This window comes from Entelurus aequoreus, linkage group LG21, assembly GCF_033978785.1.
Source record: "Entelurus aequoreus isolate RoL-2023_Sb linkage group LG21, RoL_Eaeq_v1.1, whole genome shotgun sequence".
Lineage (NCBI taxonomy): Eukaryota > Metazoa > Chordata > Actinopteri > Syngnathiformes > Syngnathidae > Entelurus > Entelurus aequoreus.
Window position 1 is genome coordinate 19,522,801 of NC_084751.1, and position 23,472 is coordinate 19,546,272.

Genomic DNA, 23,472 nt, shown 5'->3' on the forward strand with positions numbered 1-23,472 from the left:
TTCTGTCCTGCTCAGTCCCGAAAATGTAAATTCAAACCATTATTCTCTATCCTTTTCTTGTGAGGCAGACTGACATGCATGCATGCTACAATCCTACGCGGTTTCCATTTCTAATACAAAGTTGCGTATAGGTCAACCTTATCTGTCAAAAGAGTTGATATGGAAGCGCTAAACACTATAACATGGCTGACGGGGTGGAGGCGCAGTTGAAGTAGGCTTGGCCTGGAGGAGGGCATGGCACGTAAATAAGACAAAACACAAAACAGCACAATCTGAAGAGACAAGTCAGAGAGCAGCTTGAAGATGGTCTGTAAAGCCAAATCTATGCAAAATTTGGACTAAAGCACTAACCTTACACGTTATGTCGCTGTTCTAATAAAAAGCAGCTTAAGTTCTAATTTACCCTATTTTCCGGACTATAAACTGCTACTTTTTTCCAAAGCTTTGAACGCTGTAGCTTATACAATGGTGCGACTAATATATAGAATGTTCCTCGCTAACGGCTACATTGTGGAATGCCAAGCAAATAAAACAAAAAGGATCCACTTTAAGAAACTGTTCAAACTCTTAAGTGTTTACAAAGTATAAGGAAGAAGAATCCTGATAAACATCTTACTAAAAAAGAACAACATCTTATTAATTTCAAAGGATGAATAAAGACAACGATTTTTTTGTTTTGTTTAATCAGCCGTTTTACTGCCGTGTAACAGGCACTCTGATTTCACAACGTGCCAGGATATATCTGCGGATCATAGTCCGGTGCGGCAAATATATGAAAGACATTTTTTTCTTCTAAAATTTAGTGGGTGCGGCTTATATAACGGTGTGGCTTATAGTCCGGAAAATACGGTATATCTGTCAGTAGACTGGATATTTAAAAACTCTAAAAACTACAACACTGATTGATTGGACACAGTCGAAGGGGGGCTTGGTCTGGAGGAGAATTTCGACATGAAAATAAAACCGCCCACAAAAACAGCGCATTCTGAAGAGACAGTCAGAAAGCGGCTTGAAGATGGTTTGTAAAAAAATGTGCTAAATTTTGGCCAAAAAGCACCACCTTTACATGTTATGTAGACCACCAGGAAGTGTTTTAAATGCAGGAAAACAAATCATAATATGACCCTTTTAAATTAAAGGCCAAAAGGGTTAAAATCGCAAATATTAAAATAGTTTTTTTTAAATTTAAGACTCAAAGATTGCCTCGTTAAAAAATATTATTATTTATTAGAGCTGTCAAATTTAAGAAGTTAACACTTGATTGATTAAAAAAATTATCAAATTAATCATGTATCAAGTAGGCCTACAACTAACAATTATTTTGATTTTCAATTAGTCAACGATTATTTTAACAATTAGTCAGATAAAAAAAGCGTACACATATTTAATGGCTCTAAGTTTACCATTGACTTCTAAATGCAGCTTAAGTTATTTTAGGCATGTGCTTACCAGCAACAAAGATGACTAATTCATAAATATTTATATTTTACTGTTCCATTTAAAAGAAAGGACAGGGGAATTGCTAAAAAAAACCTACTAACCTTGTCTATGTATTTAAAAAAAACAGTTAAAATAGCAGCAATGAAAACAAACAACAAAACACAAAATCTAACTTCCTCAAATAGTAAAGAAGCATTTTGTGATGTTTAAAAAGCTGCACACTGGTATATTGACTATTGATTAACTCTTGGCAGTTTTAGAATGCTAATAAACTCAATGTGTAGAATTGTATCTTCGATTACTTCTTAAAATGTTGGCTATTTAATAGATTGTATGTCTAATCTTATGATACCGCTGTTTTGGTGCCTGTCTGTCTGTCTCTCTGTGTGTGTGTGTGTGTCCGCGCAGTTCGCGTTTCTTCTTGTGCCCTTTTTTACGGCATTGTAAATTAACGCTGCTTTAAAAAGCACTTGAACTGATGTCGACAAAGTTTAAATGGCTGAGTTTGGCTAAAACGATAGTTATTTTTCACACAACATCGTCTCACACTTGTTAGCTAGCTAGCAAGCCAAAAGCTAACACTCTTACAGAGATTGAGACTGCATCATCCCTCCAAATGTCCGACATCATGCCTCCACTTTAAATGCTGGCGTATCACAGATGTACTGCTATAAAAACAAAATGAGCATGGTATTCATGTTTTAACAAGAATAAGTGGAAATATCCTCACACTTTACATGTTATCACTGGCAATGTTTTTGCGAGTGGCTTTGCAACACAAATGATGATGTCACAACTATTGTCGACAAATATAATTGTCAGTGACAAATTTTATTGTCGACTAATCGTTGCAGCCTTAGTCACACCAGATTAATCATGCAGTATATTTTGATCACGCACGCTTCTTTACTTTACCGGTTACATGAAAGGCGGCGTGAGTTGTTATACAATCAGTGATCAGGTCAATTTGTACATCAAAGTGCAAAGACAAGTGAGACCAACTTGCGCTTCCTAATACACCCTAATAGTATTTTAGATAATACAGTTGGCAAGTTATGCGCAAATAAATTACATATATATTTATAAAATCTTTGTGTATGACATTATGACAATAAAATTGCTTTTGTGTCATGGCCGCCATGGTACTGTACTCTTTTGTAGTTGTTTGTTCCTGGCAGTGAAAATAGAGACCACAGTCTCCATCCATCCATTGTATACCGCTTGTCCCTCTTGGGGTCGAGGGGGGTGCTGGAGCCTATCTCAGCTGCATTCGGGCAGAAGGCGGGGTACACCCTGGACAAGTCGCCATCTTATCGCAGGGCCAACACAGATAGACAGACAACATTCACACTCACATTCTCACACTAGGGCCAATTTAGTGTTGCCAGTCTACCAAGTCAAATTCCTAGTGTGTTAAACATAATTGGCCAATAAAGCTGATTCTGAAAATATTGGGGTATTTTTTTGGTTACTTTAAATTATGCAAGCAAGTCATTTACTGTGATTAAATCAAAAGTGTGCTTAATTAAAAAAAAAAACATTTAACAGCACTAAAATTTATTTTACAGCAGATTTTGGGAAGACTACATTTTTTGCTCTTGGGGACAAATAAGTGAGGATATTTAAAGGACTTTTTAAGTGTTAAGTCTCCATTTAATATTTCAGGGCATTTTTATATGTGACGGGTTTAGTTTAGTTAAATAGACTTCTAGTGTAGTAAGTGTGTGGTTTGTTGTATGCATATGCCCAAAACATGCCACTAGTTTGTTTGGAAACAATAGACTGAGAAAAAATGCAGAACGGAGTTAAAATGACATAGGTTAGTGACATTTCTGACTTAAATATTATAATAAACCAGGCTTATTTCCCCTACCTAACTGGCTTACCATCTGCACAGTGTGGCTGAAGAGCAGCCTCTCAGCTGTGATAGAGGTGATTTGGTCCATTAGACGCTGCTTCCTGGAGAAGAATCGCTCCAGACGGGTGCTGAGGGAGCGGCATGATGCTACGCTGGACTTGTACAAGTCGTTCAGCCTCTTAACGACTTTGTGAACAGAAGTGGTGGCAGGAAGAAGGTAAATTGATTTGGGGTGCTGCTAATTTGGACTTCTAATCACATTGGGTGGCTCATACCTTGTTTGACTGTGGCTGAGGGATAGAGTTTGCCCTGTTTCACTCTCTCCATGGCTGTGTGTATGGCAGTGGACAAGAGCTCTGCTGTCTTAAGGTACAAAACCAACTGTTCTGCATGACTGACAAGACAAGAACACAGAGGCAAATTAAAAATGCATTAATTTTAAATGTTAGTACAGACCATTGCAACCACTGTTCTTCCATAGGAAACATTGGAGATAGAAATAATCTGTTCCAAATTGACACTTCTTAATTATACAAGTGAACAAAAAATTGGCAATGAACCCAGAGCAAGAAGGTTCAAGGTGTCATGACTTTGTCATATTGTACTGAGCAGCCAGGACAGAGTCACGTGTACCCAAGAACGAATGAGTGCCTCATTTGCATAAGATTTAACTTTGTGCTGCTTTTCTTTATTTCCGCATTAGTATGAACAGTATGTTGCCTTCATGATTAAGACTAGACCACTTATGGTGTACATTCTGGTCTTCTATTTTTATGACTGTCAAATTACTGCTGACATCATGTAGCACAGAGAAAATGTTGGGTAAAGGCAATCAAAATTGGGAAAGCTAAATGAAAAAGGTTAGTTAGTTATGCCATACATTTTAGTTCCTGGAAAGTTATTGCCAAAATCAGATGAATATTGTCTAAATCAGACTCTGAAAGACTAATCCATGCCTTTGTCTCCAGCAGGTTAGACTACTGTAATGGCCTTCTCACTGGGCTCTCTAAATGAGCTGTAGAGCAGCTGACATCCAGAATACTGCTGCGAGTCCTGACTAGGACCAGGAAATATGACCATATTAGTCTAAAGTTAAAGTACCAATGATTGTCACACACACTAGATGTGGCGAAATTATTCTCTGCATTTGACCCATCACCCTTGATCACCCCCTGGGAGGTGAGGGGAGCAGTGTGCAGCAGCGGCGGCCGCGCCCGGGAATAATTTTTGGAGATTTAACCACCAGTTCCAACCCTTGATGCTGAGTGCCAAGCAGGGAGGTATAGGGTCCCATTTTCATAGTCTTTGGTATGACTCAGCCGGGGTTTGAACTCACGACCTACCGATCTCAGGGCGGACACTCTAACCACTAGGCCACTGAGTAGTGCTTTAGTCACTGGACTGGCTTCTTGTTGCTCAGAGAATATAAATTAAAACAGCTCTGCTTGTTTACAAGTCTTTTCATGGTAACGTGCCAACGTAAATATCTGACATGTCAAAGCTATCTGAACCATCTCGAGCTCTGAGAACCTCAGGGAGTGGTCAGTGGCCAGTGCCAGGACCAAACATGGTGAGGCTGCGTTTCAGTACAGGTCAAATCTGGAATAGTCTTCCATAAGGTGTGAGACAGTCCTCAACGTTGGCAATGTTTAAATGCAGGCTAAAAACACTTTTTTTTAATTGTTCGTGTAACAATTGAAATTATTTTATTTACACTATTTGATTTGAATTTGAATTATGATTTCTTTATATGATTATTTAATTTTTATATATGCTTCCTTGTAATTTTCTATAAAGCACTTTGAATTGCCTTGTGTACAAATTGTGCTCTATAAATAAACTTGCCTTCCATAAATTTTTAATTCAAGTACAATCCCTCGGTGGGAGAATGTTTGTCTCCCAAAGTTATTATTAAAAAAGGCATCACGCCATCAGATCAACAGCCTCAAACAAAAGAAGTGTGAGCATGAATGACGTGCCCTCACCTCCACTCTCGGCTCAGGGAGCTTATCTGATCTGCCACCAGGCTCTGCTGCTGCGGGAAGGCAGGGTGGGAAGCGTCACCCGGCACCCCCATCAACGCGAGGCTGCGGGCCCCGGCCACCTCCATCAGACAGTAAGCAAAATCCAATGTGAAGCGCAGGCTCTGTACAGTGTCGGTGTGCTCTTGCTGCACTCCCCCCAGAGACAGGAAACACACATAGGAGATGAGATTATTTTAAACAGAGGACACCAGGGTGCCATGTAAGTGCTGTGTCAACAGCTTGTCCACTATCTGGTCATGTGTGAGGGACTGCCTACCACATGTTTGACATCAAATTCATTCTCATCATTCACGGACTCCCACATCCATTCATTTTTCTGTGACTTCATTACGCTGTGAAAGACAGCCTTTAGCTCACCTCCATCAAGGTTTCCTCTGGCAGCTCTGGAGCCTCAAAGGTAACACGACCACCCATGTTTGCCGTGATGGGATCAAAAAAATTGTAACGAGGGCTCGAAGAGGCATCAAAGCCGTCCCCGTATGTGGCTGTCTGGTGGTAGCGGCTGGTGAAGGAGCTGACAGGGCTGACTGAAGCAAAGGAGCCTGCAGTGAGAAGAAATAGAAATGGATGAAATGTTATTCTTTAATACATTTAACTGTAATGAAAATCCAACCAATTTACTCACTAAAATGGCAATTTCAAAAAAAGATTTAAACCAGAATATCCACATCGCACAGGATAAAAGCTATGTGAGTGTGGATCTAAGAATCTAGAAAGCATCACTTGCAATGTGTTGAGGCGCTACCTGAGTATTTCCTCTGTCTGGAAGCTTGGGGCGGGGTGCTGCCACTGGGAGGGGAGCCAATAGTGAAAACCACCTGTGCTGGGCTGCAGGAGCTCGGTCCATGACATCCTCCACCACCCGAGGGCACTAGACAACAAAATCGAGAATTGTTTATTAAGTGGTGGAGTTTTTCTTAGGCGTAATCTCAAAAGACTGAGTGACACTCCTACCTGTGATGTCTATAGCTTTTTCACACGCCATGTTCTCTGTGCTTCCTCGGTCACAAACAGGTCCACCTGGTCCAAAGGCCGCAATCAGCAACATGTCGGAGAGCAGGCCAGCACTTTGAGACCTGTAACACAACAAACATGTAAGCAATTTACAGTGAACGTTTTCAAAGCACTTCTCTTTTTCCACCATTTGTCATGTTACAGCCTTATTCCAAAATGGAATAAATTCAGTTTTGTCCTCAAAATTATATATAATAATAATAATAATAATAATAACAATAATGACAATGTGAAAAAAGTAGGTTTTTTCGATTTTTGCAAATGTATCAAAAATAAAAAACTAAGATAATACATAAGTATTCACAGCTTTTGCAATGAAGCTCATAAGTGAACTCATGTGCATCCCGTTCTAACTGATCATCATTGAGAAGCTCCTACCTGTGGTAAATTCAGTTGATTGAACATGATTTGAGAAGGCATACACCTTTCTATAGATATAAGGTCCCACAGTTGACAGTGCATTGCAGAGCACAAACTAAGAATGAAGTCGAAGGAATGTATGTAGACCTTCGAGACAGGATTGTCTCGAGGCACAAATCTGGGGAAGAGTACAATATAAATGGCACAGTGGCCTCCATCATCCGTAAATGGAAGAAGTTTGGAACCACCAGGACTCTTCCTCGAGCTGGCTGCCCAATTAAACTGAGCGAACGGGCCAGAGGGGCCCTTTTCAGGGAGGTGACCAAGAACCCGACGGTCCATCGATCAGAGCTACAGCATTCTATTATTGAGGGAAGAGAACCTTTCCAGAAGGAAATCCATCTCTGCTGCAATCCACCAATCAGGCTTGTATGGTAGAGTGGCCAGACAGAAGCCAATTCCTCGTAAAACATTTGCCAAAATGCACCTGGAAGACTCTCAGAGCATGAGAAACACAATTCTCTGGTCTGATGAGACAAAGATTGAACTCTTTGGCGTGAATGCCAGGCGTCATGTTTGGAGGAAACCAGGCACCACACATCACCAGACCAATACCATCCTTACAGTGAAACATGGTGGTGGCGGCAGCATGCTGTGGGGATGTTTTTCAGTGGCAGGACCTGGGACACTAGTCAGGATAGAGGAAAAGACGAATGCAGCAATGTACAGAGACATCCTGGATGAAAACCTGCTCCAGAGTGCTCTTGAGCGCAGACTGGGGCAGCAGTTTATCTTTCAGCATGATAACGACCCTAAGCACACAGCCAATATTTCAAAAGAATGGCTTCTTGACAACTCTGTAAATGTCCTTGGGTGGCCCAGCCACAGCCCACACTTAAATCCGATTGAACATATCTGGATTTATCTAAAAATGGCCATGCACCGACGCTTCCCATCCAACCTGATGGAACTGCCCTAAGATAGGTGCGCCAAGCTTGTGGCATCGTATTTAAAAAAGACTTGAGGCTGTAATTGCTTTGCTGCAAAAGGTGCATTAACAAAGTATTGAGCAAATACTGAATACTTACATGTGATTTCTCAGTTTATTTTTTAATAAATTTGTAAAAACCTCCAAAAAAAATACTTTCTTATGGTGTAGTGTGTGTAGAACAGGGCTATTCAACTGGCGGTCTGTGGGCCACATCCGGCCTGCCAAAGCTTTTCGTTTAGCCCGCCGAACATCACCCAAATAGGCTTAATGAACCTTTTAAAACTCGGGTTGATCATGTATGCAGCACTCGTGCCACCCCGCAGGGGGCTACAGCGAGACACAAGCGTCACAGTGAAACAGCAATGGAGTGAGTGGAAGACTACCGGTAATCATTCAACCCTGCAAAAAAATCTAAATTAATAGTGAAAATAATTTTTTTTACGACGACTGGACAACAAGGTATGAATTGTCTACCCCGAGCAAGTGCAAACATTTGTAAGTAGATATGATTTGTGTATTAAGATATTTAGTTTGTTGTGTATTGAAATTGCTGACATTGTGATGTCTTTTGTATTCGTGGTCGTGTTGTTTTTTGTCTGAGAGTAACAATCAAACCTCAAATTTAGTGCTAAATCTGACCAGTAAAGGGCGACAACGCTAATAGTGATAAGTTACATACAATGTTTGGTGTGTAGTCATAGCAAAGACTATAAAAATGGAACCCATTACCTCCCTGCTTGGCACTCAGCATCAAGGGTTGGAATTGGGGGTTAAATCACCAAAAATGATTCCCGGGCGCAGCACCGCTGCTGCCCACTGCTCCCCACTGCTCCCCTCACCTCCCAGGGGGTGATCAAGGGGATGGGTCAAATGCAGAGGACAAATTTCACCACACCTAGTGTGTGTGTGACAATCATTGGTACTTTAACTTTAACTTAAATGTTGTGTAAATTCTGTATGAACATTTGTAGTTAATTGTGTGAATATATTAAATGATAAATGGGTTATACTTGTATAGCGCTTTTCTACCTTCAAGGTACTCAAAGCGCTTTGACAGTATTTCCACATTTACCCATTCACACACACATTCACACACTGATGGCGGGAGCTGCCATGCAAGGCGCTAACCAGCAGCCATCAGAGGCAAAGGGTGAAGTGTCTTGCCTAAGGACACAACGGACGTGACTAGGAAGGTAGAAGGTGGGAATTGAACCCCAGTAACCAGCAACACTCCGATTGCTGGCACAGCCACTCTACCAACTTCGCCACTATTTTATTTATGTAAAATACACAATGGACGTTATACTTTTGTTATGGTTATTTTATGTTTACATTATCAGTCTTACAAACCTAAATGAAGGAACAACTGTAAAATAACTGCAAATAAATACATCTAAGGAAGGAAAATAATTCATGAGAAGAAACATCAATCCTCAAAACGTAGAGCTTCTTTTTCTTCACAATGTGAACTAGCTGCACACGCTGGAAATGAGTAGCAAGGGCAGAATACTTAATTTATTGACATTGCAGTGTGAAAGCCACACTTTGCAATTAAGTAAACTGTCTCGAAGAAATATAACCTGCAGAGGCACTTTCTGACGAAACATCCCCATTTCGATGTCAGGCCCCTGAGCCCTTTGGCTCTTGAAACTGCCCTCTTAATTATGTACTTCAATAGCCCTGTTGTAGAATTTTGAGGACAAAAATGAATGTATTTCATTTTCAAATAAGTCTGTATGTAACATAACAATATGTGGGATAAGTAAAGCGCTGTCAAAACTTTCCGGATGCTTGGTTAGTGTTTTAGCCTTTTTACAGAATTGTTCTGTGTTTGCCAGCACAATATAAGTCCAAAGAAAACAAAGGATAAGCGATGTGTGGTTTGAATCATCCAGGAAGTATCCGCAGCATTGTCGACACTGGCACAAGGTAAAGTGAATTTTATTTTTTATTCCTAATAATTGTACCGACCTGGTTGTTTAAGTTAAATAATTTTGTGACTTTAGTGTGTGTGTGCACCACAGGGCTAGTGACAGTGTGTGTGTGTGTCTCGGCAGGGGAGCTGCATAGGATGAGGGATAGTTCAGCTAGTTGTTGTTGTTTTGGTGTTTTTTATTAAATAGAAAGTTGATCCATCACATCTTTGTTATGTTTGTTGGTTATACAGTACTTTATAGCACAAAGTGTACAAACTTAATAAAATACAGACGTTTGTCAAGGCACGTACATATTATTCATATTTACATTACCTCTTATGGAGAAAGTTACTTTAATATACAAACTTTTCTATTTACGAAACCTTTTCAAGAATCAATTACAGAGACTGTGGTTCCACTGTGCTGTGCTATTCAAATAATAGTATGACTTTTTATTCACCCCTCCAAAAATGTGTTGTCTTAAAAGGCATTCAACTTTAGTCCAACAATGGTTTAGATTTGGCAAACAGTGTAAGAATGAAAAATGAAAGCTATTACTGCACTGTTTACGACTCAATAATGAAACAACAGAGCTAATAATTGAGGGCAGCAAGTGCCATTTCAGCCCTCACCTTCCAAATCCCCTGGTGTCATCATTCATCCTGTGGATGTAGTGTGAAGGCTGTGGGACCTGCGTGGGCGCTGGCTGTCCTGCGTCTCTGGGCTCGACTGGTGCAGTCCTGACCAAACACTGCTGTGTCAGGAAATTGACGAGGTTTGGAGAACTAGGGGGTCTGGGGAATTCAAATGGAGGCATGGTCTGGAAATAGAGGCAAGAGAGAAGTGTTTAAACAGCCGTTGAACGCTGCGTGCACCTTAAACGAACACACAAATGACTTACCCTGGAGGGGGAGCCCAGGATAGTGGGAAGGGGGCTTCGTTGCATTAGCTCACTGAGGCGCGGAGAAGAGTGTAGGGGGCGAACTGTCATCAGCTCTGCCGTGGGGACTACCACCGGGTCTGAGTGCTGCTTCCTGATCTTTTGCCTACCGCCACCGGTGGTACACTCCAACAGACAGGGGGCGCTATGGAGCCGTGTTCCCAGTCCTGTGGCGGCATGGGGGTGCTTTTGAGCAGTAGACCTGGATTCTGCATGCTGAGCAGCTGTAAGGGCGAGGGGAAAAGGAAGGCCAGGAGATACTGTATGTAGTATCAGACAGCAGACAGTGTAACATTGTGAAATAATTTTCAGGACATATAAACACAGTCTAGGATGGCATGTGCAGACTGCGACTGGAAGTTAGAGAGAACTAGTGTTTATGTATGCGAGGGAGGATCGGAAATCATTGGACTTGAACGTGGAAAAAACAAATGACTAACTACATCCTAAATCACATGGTGGTATCTGCAGTGAATCAGGCAGATACTGGTAATTAACATACATTCCTCAATGAGCTCAAAAAGATTTTCCAAGATCTTGTTTTTATCCAGCACAAGTCGTGAATACAAATGCAATCAATTTAGAATTAAAACAGAGGACGATTCTTACAAAACAGTTGGTGGAAATAGTGTCAATTAAAAAAAAAAGTCTAAAATCTTTTTTTAAGCAACTAATCCAAAAGAGATATGGATACCGTCATTTAATCCTCACACAGTTATTAATGAAATTGATATGACACATTATTTCAGGCTTATCTCAAATAAATACTTTTTGTTTGTGAATACTTTTTCCCCATTAGGGTACTCACCCTCAGGGTTGCCGGCGGAGAATGTTCATGATTTTTAAGAGCAGATGTAAGACCCACCTTTTAGACTTGGCTTTTACTTAAAGGGGAACTGCACTTCTTTTAGAATTTTGCCTATCATTCACAGTCATTATGAGAGACAAGAACACACAAGTCTTATTTTTTTATGATTTTGAAGATGATAAAAACACGTTTGAAAGATGCGGCTAATGATAGTCACCGTTGTAGCCTTCAAAACCCTCTAAAACAACTTCAAAACCCTCAACATTTTATATATGCAGGGCAATTCTATATACAATGTAGTAACACATGTTCATAACAATATGTAATATGTTCAATATTTACCGTATTTTGCTAATTTCCGGGATTGATTTATTCTGCGCATTGATTTCTGTTTCCAAGCAGCGCACGTCTGACCTCTGGCAACATGTGTGTTCCTACTTCAACAATAACATACGAGTGTGTTTTCTAATTATGGCAGACTTGGTAACAGACAACAAAGACTGAGGATTCACAAACTTATATTTTTGAAGCTAAATATACTGCTGCTCATAGAAGCAAGCACAGAGGAAGAGTGAGACATTGGAGCAGACGTAAGCCGGGAGAAGGGGATGAAAGCAATTTTGACGCTATAAATATGGAACTTGGAGCAAAACTATTTCAACATAAATGGTCATATCAATGCTGATGCAGATTTTTCAAAAACGCAGGATGGCGGTTGAACAATAGTAAATATTTAAAATTATTAAAAAATATTTTAAAAGACCTCCTGTGTCAAGGGACTTATTTCCCAAGTATGTTAACAATAATAAAAACAACTACCTGGTAAATATTTTGGGGTGATAAAAAATTATCAATGTAACCACTGTAGTATTTACCATACACTGCCCACCTCTACAAGAGCTCTGGCTTGCGGTTAGCATATCATCTTACGGTGTATAGTGTAGTATGTTTAGCTATCCCTTGTCGCCTGGGAATGACACATGTAAGAAAATGTATTTATTTGCTGCTACAGAGGTGAGGATTGCTGACTTAGAAATGGCTTCACTGCACTCTGGAGGGACATTTGCTACTAGCGAAGACGCTACATTGCAATGAGGAGGCGGCGTTCGTTCGTTTGTCGCTGTCAGATTTGTGGGACACAGCTAGAATGTGTCATCAACATGCATTATCACTATATAATGATAGTATTAAAAGCTTTATCGTCGGCCAAATTTATGTCACTTATATTGTGCAGCCCTTGTTCTTACATAACGTCTTCGACTGAGCTCATTATCTCTCTCTAAAAAAAAATTAAGGAGGTCAACATTGATCTGCAGTTAAAACTCTCATAAAAACAATCAGGTGCTGCGCAGCGGTAATAAATCATGATATAAAATCAGTGTGTAGGAACGAAAAAAGATTCTGTGTAAGTAAAGTTAGGAGCCCATCAAGCTACCTTGAGGGGAGAGTTGAAATGGTCTTGCTCCTCCCAGCGAAAGCCTTCGGGTGGTGGCTACAGTTCCGTAAGGTGGAGAAGGCCCAGTCCGGACAAAGCCTACAGGGCTTCCACTGCTACAACGATGCACCGGAGTATACAGCCTTCCAATGTGAAGTGTATGTCAGTCAAACACTAGTGGGTAACAATTGGTAGATCAGTGCTTATCTTGGCGGACACAGACCTTGGCGAGCCTTCTTGTTTTGTCGTATAAAGATGCTGCTCCAAACGTTGGTAGTTGTGGACCTGAGTGGGAACTGGGATCGGTAAGGAGTGACCGTGGCTTCCACTGTGACCAGTATAGTTACTCCCCGAGGACTCACCAGGCCTGCCAGGAACAGTCGAAAGAAACATAATTCCTCAAAGAACCAATTAGATAAGAGAGCAGGTTTGGTTGTAGTTGACTATAGCAAACCATTAGTTGACCATTACAAAAAATAGATACCGGTACATTTGGCACATATTGGGGTCAAATACTCTTACAAACTTACAACACCTGTCATAAATAAGGTTGTTCTCCAACCAAAAATGGCAATCTACAAAATGAAGACTACTGCAATGTAAAGTATATGCCAGGCCAGTAGGAGGCCTGAGATGGGTGGTATGGCCTAATATCTGTATTGCGATATATACTGCAGCCTCCTACGATGACGATATATAGCACAAAATATTATTTGGCATATAAATGATAATAGAGTCATTTCAAAACGAGTAACAAATGTCTGGCTGCTGACATAAGCGGTATTGTGTCATTTGTAGAGTTGTATTTCTTTGTCAAAACTTTTGGTAATCTACTTACTAATCTACTGTTAATATATGGTTATGTTAAAGTGTAATCAACACTTGTTCTTTGGATACTCTACATTAGTTGTAGTGTAATCAACACTTGTTCTTTGGATACTCTACATTAGTTGTAGTGTAATCAACACTTGTTCTTTGGATACTCTACATTAGTTGTGGGTGATGCTATAAATTTAGGTAACAATCCAATATTAACCATTTAAAAAGGCGGTTTTGGTCACACCAATGCTAATACTTACCGGTAACAATTTCAATATCATTGAATGATTACATTTTTGATCACAATTATAAATCAGACAAAACAGTATGGCAGTGTAACAATAGCAATTAAATAATTTCCTACTATTGGCTCTGAATTAAATCATTTGGTTTTTGCCCTTAAAGCTTTCCTTTGTCCAAGGACTTACTTCCTAAAAGCAATGACAAAAATGTCAGAAGATTTTGTAATAATAAAAAATGTCCTTTCTAATTTGATTGAACTTCACTGGCCATATAGGCGGTGCACTTTACTGTAGAGGCGTTAAAAGCTCATACATTTATAAGGCGCCGAGTTGTTGTTGCTGTAACCTACTTGCACGCGCAATGAAAAAAAATTAAAGAGTATCAGGCAAAGTACGCATATTGATTCTTGACAACATACAAGCAATTATTATTAATATGGACTTTCCAAACTGATTACCTTTAACAACTAATATTTCACAGACATTTTCAAGGCGTATTCAAACAGCTTTATTGAGTTGTAAATAGTCAAATGAATATATACTGCATTTTCTGTCAGTGATGTTACCTGACACGACTTGGCGAGCCACTATAGGAGGGCGAGTGTGGTGGTGTTTTGGCTTGGACACACAACCCAGTAGAAGTCAGCAGGGAGCTAAATAGGTGAGGAGGGCAATAAGGATTCAATATGAGCATTTAATGTTTATTATAACAAAGGAAGGAGAGAAGTCAAACATTTTTACCCGCTGTTCATTAGACTGTCCTGTAGCACTTTGCTCTCACTTGTCAGCTCTGCCGCTGCAAGAGATAACCACATTATCTTATATTTGTATTGTCTGTTATTAGGACAATTTGCCTGCTCCATTTCACATCTAGGGGGACGTCCAAAGGAGAAAAAAGTCTTACTGTTGAAATGAGCAGGCACTATGACAAAGTCATCCGTGTCACAGGAGGAGGAGTTCTTGCTGCTGCCGCCTCCTCCGGAAGAATCTTTGAGAAGAAACCCAGTGGCCTCCTGAGTGGGAGAGGCCAGTGCTTTGGGACGCAAATGTTGACCCTCAGCAAGGGACTGCTGCAGAGGCAGGAAAGTATGTGTGAATAGTCAAAGGAGAACAACACAATGGAGTGAAATTGCATATGCAAAGGAAGGCTAATGAGGTGTCCACCTGGGTGGCCTTTTGACACCACAAAGATTTTATGTTAATCATTTGAAGACAAAACACACTGCAAAGATGATAAGAAACAAACCGGAGGAGAGGCCAAGTGAGAGGTGGAGGAGCTGCTGCAAGAGCTGGCTGACGCAGAACTTGGGAAGCAGGTCATCGTCACAGTCGGGGTTGCTGTGAGAGAACAAAACATGGATCAATCTAAAATAGCTATAACACAGAATGACATTACATTTGTATTCAAAGCATTCAAAATTAAGATTAAAATAACTTTTATTAATAGAAACTGTTACTTACATTTTTTGATGGATGAGCTGGCAGCCTCCAAGAAAGGATGTGAAAAGAACTCATCTGTGGGTAACAAGATATACAGTGGGGGTTAGGACACAATTGGCAGGTGTGAAGATCAATGATTACAGAAACAACAGTTAATGCAACAGTATTTATAAGCTAGTAGCATATTCATTGTACATATATTTATTCTTAGAATAAATTATATTCAACCAATTCTCTAAGGAAATGAACACATTTTTATTTTTATGTTCAATAAACTTTCTATGAAGTATTCTGTTGTATTTTTTCACTTTTATTATGCTGTCTTTAAATGCGGCTTTCTTGTATTGTGTTGCTGTATCGTCGCAGCATAGTCATTTCCTGCTAACTATCAGTGAAGAATCTATTAACAGGCTTGTTTATATATAGGAAAAAGGTGAAAAACAAAGACAACAAAGCCTGAGGCTCAGACCTAAATCTCTAGTCATTCAAATGCAAAAACTGAACTTTGACAAAGCATTGTAAGGAGGGATAAACCCATTCTTTGTGAGAAATTTGAGAATGGTGAAGCAATTGCAAAGAAAAAGTACTGACTGGAGTTACACTTCAGGGAAACCGGGTACGGTTATTGACCTTGACAGCCTGGGGAACCCTACTAGTCTGTGTTGTAGTTATCTACTGCTTTGAAACATTTACAAAAACTATTGTTTCTTACTTCATTCAAACCAATCAAACTGTCATAATCCGTCATGACTGTTTTGGACTTTTGTATTGTTTACCTATGCTTGATGTTTATTTCTGTTTCAGTGCTCTAATTTCCTTGTTTTCACTTCCTGTGCGCTTCCATTTTCCGCCACATCACCCCTGGTCAGAGCGCTGATTCCCTCACTTGTTCCCGTTCCTTGTTGTCAAACAGACGCCGCTGGTTCATTGTCGTATGTTCGTTAGTGGTGTTTGTGTATTTTTCTACCCATCTGGAAAATTTCCAGGGAAAATGGGCAAATTTTATCTACGTTTATGTCAATCAATTAAAAAATAAGAGACTGGACCAGAACTGATTTCCTTTGTATTGCAAGAGTGTGACTAACAAGTTCTACTTTTGTATAAGGATGGGAATTTATAATATTTTTCCGGTTCTGATATCACTTTCAATTCAAGGTAGTTTAGAGGTAACTTGACCTTACAAACCCTACAGTGAGGTCTTAAGAGGCACATACATAGCATAAAAACAACTTTAAAAAAAAATAAATATAAGAAATTAATATTCTTCTGTAGAACTTAACAAAATAAATCATGTTGAAATTACACAAGAATGTAACATTTCGTAACATGTACAGCCCTTTGAGACACTTGTGATTTAGGGCTATATAAATAAACATTGATTGATTGAAGTTATTACATGTAAAGTGAGATATGTTAAAGGCCTACTGAAATTATTTTTTTTTATTTAAACGGGAATAGCAAATCCATTCTATGTGTCATACTTGATCATTTCAACTTTTGCTCGCTGATAAAAAAAGCCTTGCCTGTACCGGAAGTAGCGTGACGTCACAGGAGCTAGTATTCCTCACAATTCCCCGTTGTTTACAATGGAGCGAGAGATTCGGAGCGACAAAGCAACGATTACCCCATTAATTTGAGCGAGGATGAAAGATTCGTAGATGAGGAACGTTACAGTGAAGCACTAGAGAGGCAGTGATGGACGTATCTTTTTTCGCTCTGACCGTAACTTAGGTACAAGCTGGCTCATTGGATTCCACACTCTCTCCTTTTTCTATTGTGGATCACGGATTTGTATTTTAAACCACCTCGGATACTATATCCTCTTGAAAATGAGAGTCGAGCACGTGAAATGGACATTTAAAGTGACTTTTATCTCCACGACAATACATCGGTGACACACTTAGCTACTGAGCTAACATGATAGCATCGTTCTCAAATGAAGATAGAAACAAAAGAAATAAACCCCTGACTGGAAGGATAGACAGAAGATCAACAATACTATTAAACCATGTACATGTAACTACACGGTTAAAAATTCTCAGCCTGGTAAGGCTTAACAATGCTGTTGCTAACGACGCTAAGGCTAATTTAGCAACTTAGCAACCGGACCTCACAGAACTATGATAAAAACATTAGCGCTCCACCTACGCCAGCCAGCCCTCATCTTCCCATCAACAGCCGTGCTCACCTGCGTTCCAGCGATCTACGGCGCGACGAAGGACTTCATCCGTGGGTTTGGCGGCAAGCATCGGCTAGGCGTAGTAAGTAGTCCTTGTTGTGTTGCTGTAAGTATTGTACTTAGCCGCTAATACACCGATCGATCCCACCTACAACGTTCTTCTTTGCAGCCTCCATTGTTCATTAAACAAATTGCAAAAGATTCACCAACACAGATGTCCAGAATACTGTGGAATTTTGTCGAAGAAAACAAGAGGTTTTTGTATCGGGTCGATGGGGTACAACCACTTCCGTGGATTTTGTGACGTCACACGCATAAATCATATCCAAAGGAGTTTTTCAACCGGAAGTGTGGCGGGAATTTTAAAATTGCACTTTATAAGTTAACCCGGCCGTATTGGCATGTGTTTCAATGTTAAGATTTCATCATTGATATATAAACTATCAGACTGCGTGGTCGGTAGTAGCGGGTTTCAGTAGGCCTTTAAGCCTTTTATTTACTTTGATTTTGATGATTTTGGCATACAGTTTATGAAAACCTTGATTTTAAAATCTCAGAAACTGTAAGCTTTCAAAAACTGTAAGCTACGTCACTACGCACGTTGCATAATGACGTCATCTTTACCCAGAAGAATCGTTAAAGGAACCGTTTGAAAAATGGCCAGCGATTCCAAGGAATTGATACACTGGGAACCGGTTCTGAAAAACAACCGTTTTTCAATTCCCCTCCCTACCTTTGTACATATGATATGATATTGCATAAATGCAATTGCGTGTCCTCAATGATACAAAAAGCATGAGGATGTGTGAGCAGCTGCCTGCACATGTAAAAATATTAGGACCACTATTTGTCAAGATATTTACACAAAATTTGGATTTCCGGGAAAAAAACAGGTCAGCGAAAGACAAAAAAGAACAAAAAATGTGGGAACGGGAAGGTTTCTTCTGCCGAGTTTTTGTATCATCCATGGCCCACTGCCTTATTCATGTCAGTGCTCCCTTGTTTTCTATCATTAAAGTAAGTTTTTACTTACACTTAACTTTACGTTTCTGGGTCCTGGGGTCATGCCGCAAGCCATCATGCACTACTGTGACACAAACTCAGCTATCTTCCTGATTTGATCTCTATGTCAGCCCCTTTAGGCAGCAAACTGGTTGGGCACTTTGCTTTACGTTGTCAACTAGGGAAATCAATTTTCTCTAATGCTTTTAAACACAGAAACTACACACTACAACCCAACAAATACAAACCATACTATAATTATCAAATTCCACATGATCAAAAATGGATTTAACATGCGCATCCAAGGGCTAAAAGTACACAAACAAGCCTTCCATATTCATAAATGATAAATGATAAATGGGTTATACTTGTATAGCGATTTTCTACCTTGAAGGTACTCAAAGAGCTTTGACAGTATTTCCACATTCACCCATTCACACACTGATGGCGGGAGCTGCCATGCAAGGCGCTAACCAGCACCCATCAGGAGCAAGGGTGAAATGTCTTGCCCAAGGACACAACGAACGTGACTAGGATGGTAGAAGGTGGGGATTGAACCCCAGTAACCAGCAACCCTCCGATTGCTGGCATGGCCACTCTACCAACTTTGCCACGCCGTCCCCGTTCATGCCACTCGTTATCTGGTATTTTAGTGCAGGTTTGCATCAAACACTCGATACATTTACAGTGTGTTCACCCACCAAAGTCCATGCGGTCCTTGTGATTGCGCTGTAGCAGGCCCCGTAAGAGATGCCTCAAATGGCTGGAAGTCTCTCTGGGAATGCTGAAAGACAGGACAATAATCACTCTGTGCTGCTGGGTTTTTTAAAGAACTAAAGGAGGATAGATAAACTCAGATCAGAAAATGTAGCTCAACTTTTATCCTCAAAACTCATGTTCAACATTTGCTATAGATGTGGTCATATCACAGCAGCTACTTACTTGGGGCTGAGGTTCTTGTTTTTCTCATAGAACATCCTAAGATCCTGGGGACTGCTTGCCTAGAAGGTGACAAAAACGTTAAGTAGCAAAATATTAAATGGCAGTCTGGTGTCTGATTGTGAGGCGAGAAAGAAGAGCAAGTACCAGACACATTGTAATAATGTTGCAACAGAGCCGTGAAAGTTCAGTTTCCAGGCAAATGCTTGAAATTAGTTTCTAAGACATGATTCTCATTAGACGACCAAACCTGCATCGAGGGTGTTTTACCACTTAGTGAACTGACATTTCATTAACTTTGAAGCTGACATGTCACAATGGAGTTGTAGGTAACACAATTAACATTCATGTGGAGTTGTGCATGTTCTCCCAGGTGAAGTCCAATATTTGCGCTCTTTTAGCTCTATCAATGTGGGGCTAGGGAAGGAGTACTTAATTTATTACAGCATGTCTCATTGTGTTCATTAGCATGCCAATCCCTTTAGCATTCATACAATGGTTATTCATTATTTCTTAGTTGTACTGTAGTGTACTCAATAGTGTTACCTGGAAAGGAGCCTTCCCAGTCAGGCACTGGAACACAATCGTTCCAATACTCCACAAGTCGGCCTTGGCGTCATAAGTTTGGGACATAATGACCTCAGGTGCCTTGGAAAAAGCGAGAAGAAAAAAAGAACTAGGATCAATACTTTCATTGGACTCTAATAGATGAGTTATGAAGTGATTAAGCATGTGTTTTATTATAAAGCACTGCTTTAGAGACTTGGATCTGCTTCATTATAACAAGGTCACAGCGCAAAGCAACAAGGATTTAGATTCAGTTTATTGTGTTTAGAGAAGTGCCACTAAAACTTTCAACTGCTCGCTTTTTGAAAACCATCTTGTACTTGCATGCTTGCATTTATGTGTAAAAACAGACCACGCTCTCACCATGTACATAGGAGAGCCACAGAGTGTTGCGGCCATCATGTTGTTTTGAAGGTACCTGGCGAAACCAAAGTCCGCTGTGAAGAGAGTTGAGGGGTTGAGACAAGTGTTTAAATTAGGGATTACATGACCTCAGATTTTTTAACGTCGACTAGTCCTTGATGAGGTCATTTATTTTTGATGTGCATGTCAATTTTGGACAATATCTTGCCTTCCCTAAACAGACATAAATTATAGAAAAGTTGTATGCAATAGACCAGGGGTCCCTAAACTATGGCCCGCCAGCACCCACAATCTGGCCCACGAGACTTTTCAAGTTAAAAAAATTAATTCTTTATTTATTTTTATAAATCAGTCCTGTCCAGCCACTCAGGCAAATAATATTATTGATGTTAGATGCCCATATCTACTAGTTGAATAGCCCAAATGATGAAAAAGAGAGAACCTAAATGGAACCTTGAGGAACACCCCTGATTGAATCTGAAGTAAACAAGCTACGGCAACACCTTAGTTACATAAATCACATAAAAAAACATTTGTAACCGGCAAAAAGGAGAGGACTTAAAAGGGAACGCCTTAGTTATGTCAATCACAAGTTTGGACCCCTGTTTTCTGTTTGCTAGCAAGGTTAAAATGTCAATGCAAGGATCTGCCAACGTGTTTATAGTGGTCCAAGTTCCTTTATACAACAGGAGCACTCTCGTGTTTTTAAGAATTTGAAAAATGTTGTTTCCCAAGTTTTGAACTCAACTCGGGGGCTGTAAAGGGGTCATTACCAGGCTGAATTTGGCCCTAGGGCCACCAGTTGAATAGCCCTGTCCGAAAGTGTTGCAACAATTATGACTCATACAATAGGATCAGAAAAGGTATCTTATAATTATTGTAATAGTGACATTTGTGACTATGACATTTAATTTGTGTATGCAAGAAATCGAAACTTACCAATTTTGATGCAGGTGTTGTTGGAGTGGGATTTGCGTCCTGGCGGGTAAGAAAGCAAAATGTTCTGGGGTTTGAGGTCTCTGTGGATTATGCCTTTAGCCTGCAAGACCCTCATGGCGCCCGCAATCTGCTGCAGGAAAACACGAATCGTGTCCTCGCTGAGCGTGCCTTTCGCTACGCAAAAAGACAAATGTCAATGCCATTTAAACAAAGGCTTTATTTTGTCAAAGTCTTTTTTCCCACCACTTATTGACTTATCGTCAAATGATAAAAAATGTCTGTGGGAGCTTGAATTTTTGTACTTACAATGTAAGTAGTCAGCAAGGTCACCGCCGTTACAGTACTGCAAAGTGAAGACAAATAATAAGATTAACAAACACTAGTACCAAGTAGTACAGTTTAGTTTGGTGTAAGTAATCCACAGTAATCCCCTGTTATGTTGCTCAGTTATAACATTTTATGGCAACCCCCTGTTGGGGTCCTGACTGAAGTGTTCCGTTGATGCTAAACATGCTGGATACAGGGATTATGGACTTTATCACAATATATTATTTGGCAAATAGATGATAATAGAATAATTTTTAAAACGGGTTACAAATGCTCCTAATTTGGCTGATGATGTAAAATATTGTGTCATTTTTGGTTGTATTTGTATTTAAAACATGTAATTTTAATATCTGGTTACTTTCTGTTGTAGCATGGTTGGATCAACACTTCTTGCGAGCCATGTAATAAATGTAATAAGCACTTATTAAAGCGCTTTGAGTACCTTGAAGGTAGAAAAGCGCTATACAAGTATAACCCATTTATCATTTATTCTTCTAAAGTTTGGCTACTCTGACTACCATACCAAGGGCAGTATTGGTCATGCCAATGCTGACACTTCAAAATTTCAAGAAAATTGAATGATTACTTTTTTTAAAATCACAATTATAATCAGACAAACTCACAGAATAGGGGTGTAACAATATCAGTTAAATATTTACGTACATATTATCATATTTTTAGGACTATAGCCTTTAATTTTCTCAAAAATGAACAGTGCACCTTACAACCGAGTGTGCCTTGTGCGTGTATTGAATCTGGTTGTGCTTACTGACCTTGAACCAATTTTATATGGCACACAGTGTAATAAGTGTGACCAGTAGATGGCATTCACACTTACAAAACCCAAAACCAGTGAAGTTGGCATGTTGTGTAAATCGTATATAAAAACAGAACACAATGATTTGCAAATCCTTTTCAATTTATATTCAATTGAATACACTGCAAAGACAAGTTATTTAATGTTCGAACTGAGAAATGTCATTTATTTTTGCAAATAATCATTATCTTACAATTTAATGGCAGCAACACATTGCAAAAAAGTTGGCACAGGGGCATTTTTACCACTGTGTTACATCGCCTTTCCTTTTAACAACACTCATTAAATGTTTGGGAACTGAGAAGACCAATTTTTGAAGCTTTTCAGGTGCAATTCTTTCCCATTCTTGCTTGATGTACCACAACAGGTATTTTAGGCTTCATATTGCGCCACACATTTTCAATGGAAGACAGGTCTGGACTACAAGCAGGCCAGTCTAGTACCTGCACTCTTTTACTATGAAGCCAAGCTGTTGTAACACGTGGCTTAGCATTGTCTTGCTGAAATAAGCAGGGGTGTCCATGATAACGTTGCTTGGATGGCAATATATGTTGCTCCAAAACCTGTATGTACATTTCAGCCTTAATGGTGCCTTCACAGATGTGTAAGTTACCCATGCCTTGGGCACTAATACACCCCCATACCATCACAGACGCTGGCCTTTGAACTTAGCGCATATAACAATCTGGATGGTTCATTTCTTCTTTGGTCCGGAGGACACGACGTCCACAGTTTCCAAAAACAATTTGAAATGTGGACTCGTCAGACCACAGAACACTTTTCCACTTTGCATCAGTCCATCTTAGATGAGCTCGGGCCCAGCGAAGCCGGCGGCGTTTCTGGGTGTTGTTGATAAATGGCTTTGGCTTTGCATAGTAGAGTTTTAACTGGCACTTACAGATGTAGTGACAAGCTGTAGTTACTGACAGTGGTATTCTGAAGTGTTCCTGATCCTATGTGGTGATATCCTTTACACACTGATGTCAGTTTCTGATGCAGTACCGTCTGAAGGATCGAAGGTCACGGGCATT

At 39.9% G+C, this 23,472-nt stretch overlaps 1 protein-coding gene across 1 annotated transcript in view; it reads right to left on the reverse strand.

Moving 5' to 3' along the window:
• Positions 1-23,472, reverse strand: part of LOC133638479 (serine/threonine-protein kinase ULK1-like) — a 54,377-nt gene that overhangs the window by 5,427 nt on the left and 25,478 nt on the right. The window contains exons 5-25 of the mRNA XM_062031139.1: positions 21,604-21,640; positions 21,298-21,471; positions 20,359-20,432; positions 19,975-20,076; positions 19,432-19,490; positions 19,191-19,273; positions 15,330-15,383; positions 15,115-15,206; positions 14,773-14,938; positions 14,610-14,664; positions 14,435-14,521; positions 13,031-13,174; positions 12,808-12,950; positions 10,526-10,788; positions 10,257-10,444; positions 6,298-6,419; positions 6,089-6,214; positions 5,701-5,885; positions 5,284-5,468; positions 3,574-3,692; positions 3,327-3,484 (exon numbers count right to left, since the gene is read on the reverse strand). Coding sequence (XP_061887123.1) covers positions 3,327-3,484; positions 3,574-3,692; positions 5,284-5,468; positions 5,701-5,885; positions 6,089-6,214; positions 6,298-6,419; positions 10,257-10,444; positions 10,526-10,788; positions 12,808-12,950; positions 13,031-13,174; positions 14,435-14,521; positions 14,610-14,664; positions 14,773-14,938; positions 15,115-15,206; positions 15,330-15,383; positions 19,191-19,273; positions 19,432-19,490; positions 19,975-20,076; positions 20,359-20,432; positions 21,298-21,471; positions 21,604-21,640 — 2,616 coding nt within the window. The remainder of the gene's footprint in view (positions 1-3,326; positions 3,485-3,573; positions 3,693-5,283; positions 5,469-5,700; positions 5,886-6,088; positions 6,215-6,297; positions 6,420-10,256; positions 10,445-10,525; positions 10,789-12,807; positions 12,951-13,030; positions 13,175-14,434; positions 14,522-14,609; positions 14,665-14,772; positions 14,939-15,114; positions 15,207-15,329; positions 15,384-19,190; positions 19,274-19,431; positions 19,491-19,974; positions 20,077-20,358; positions 20,433-21,297; positions 21,472-21,603; positions 21,641-23,472) is intronic.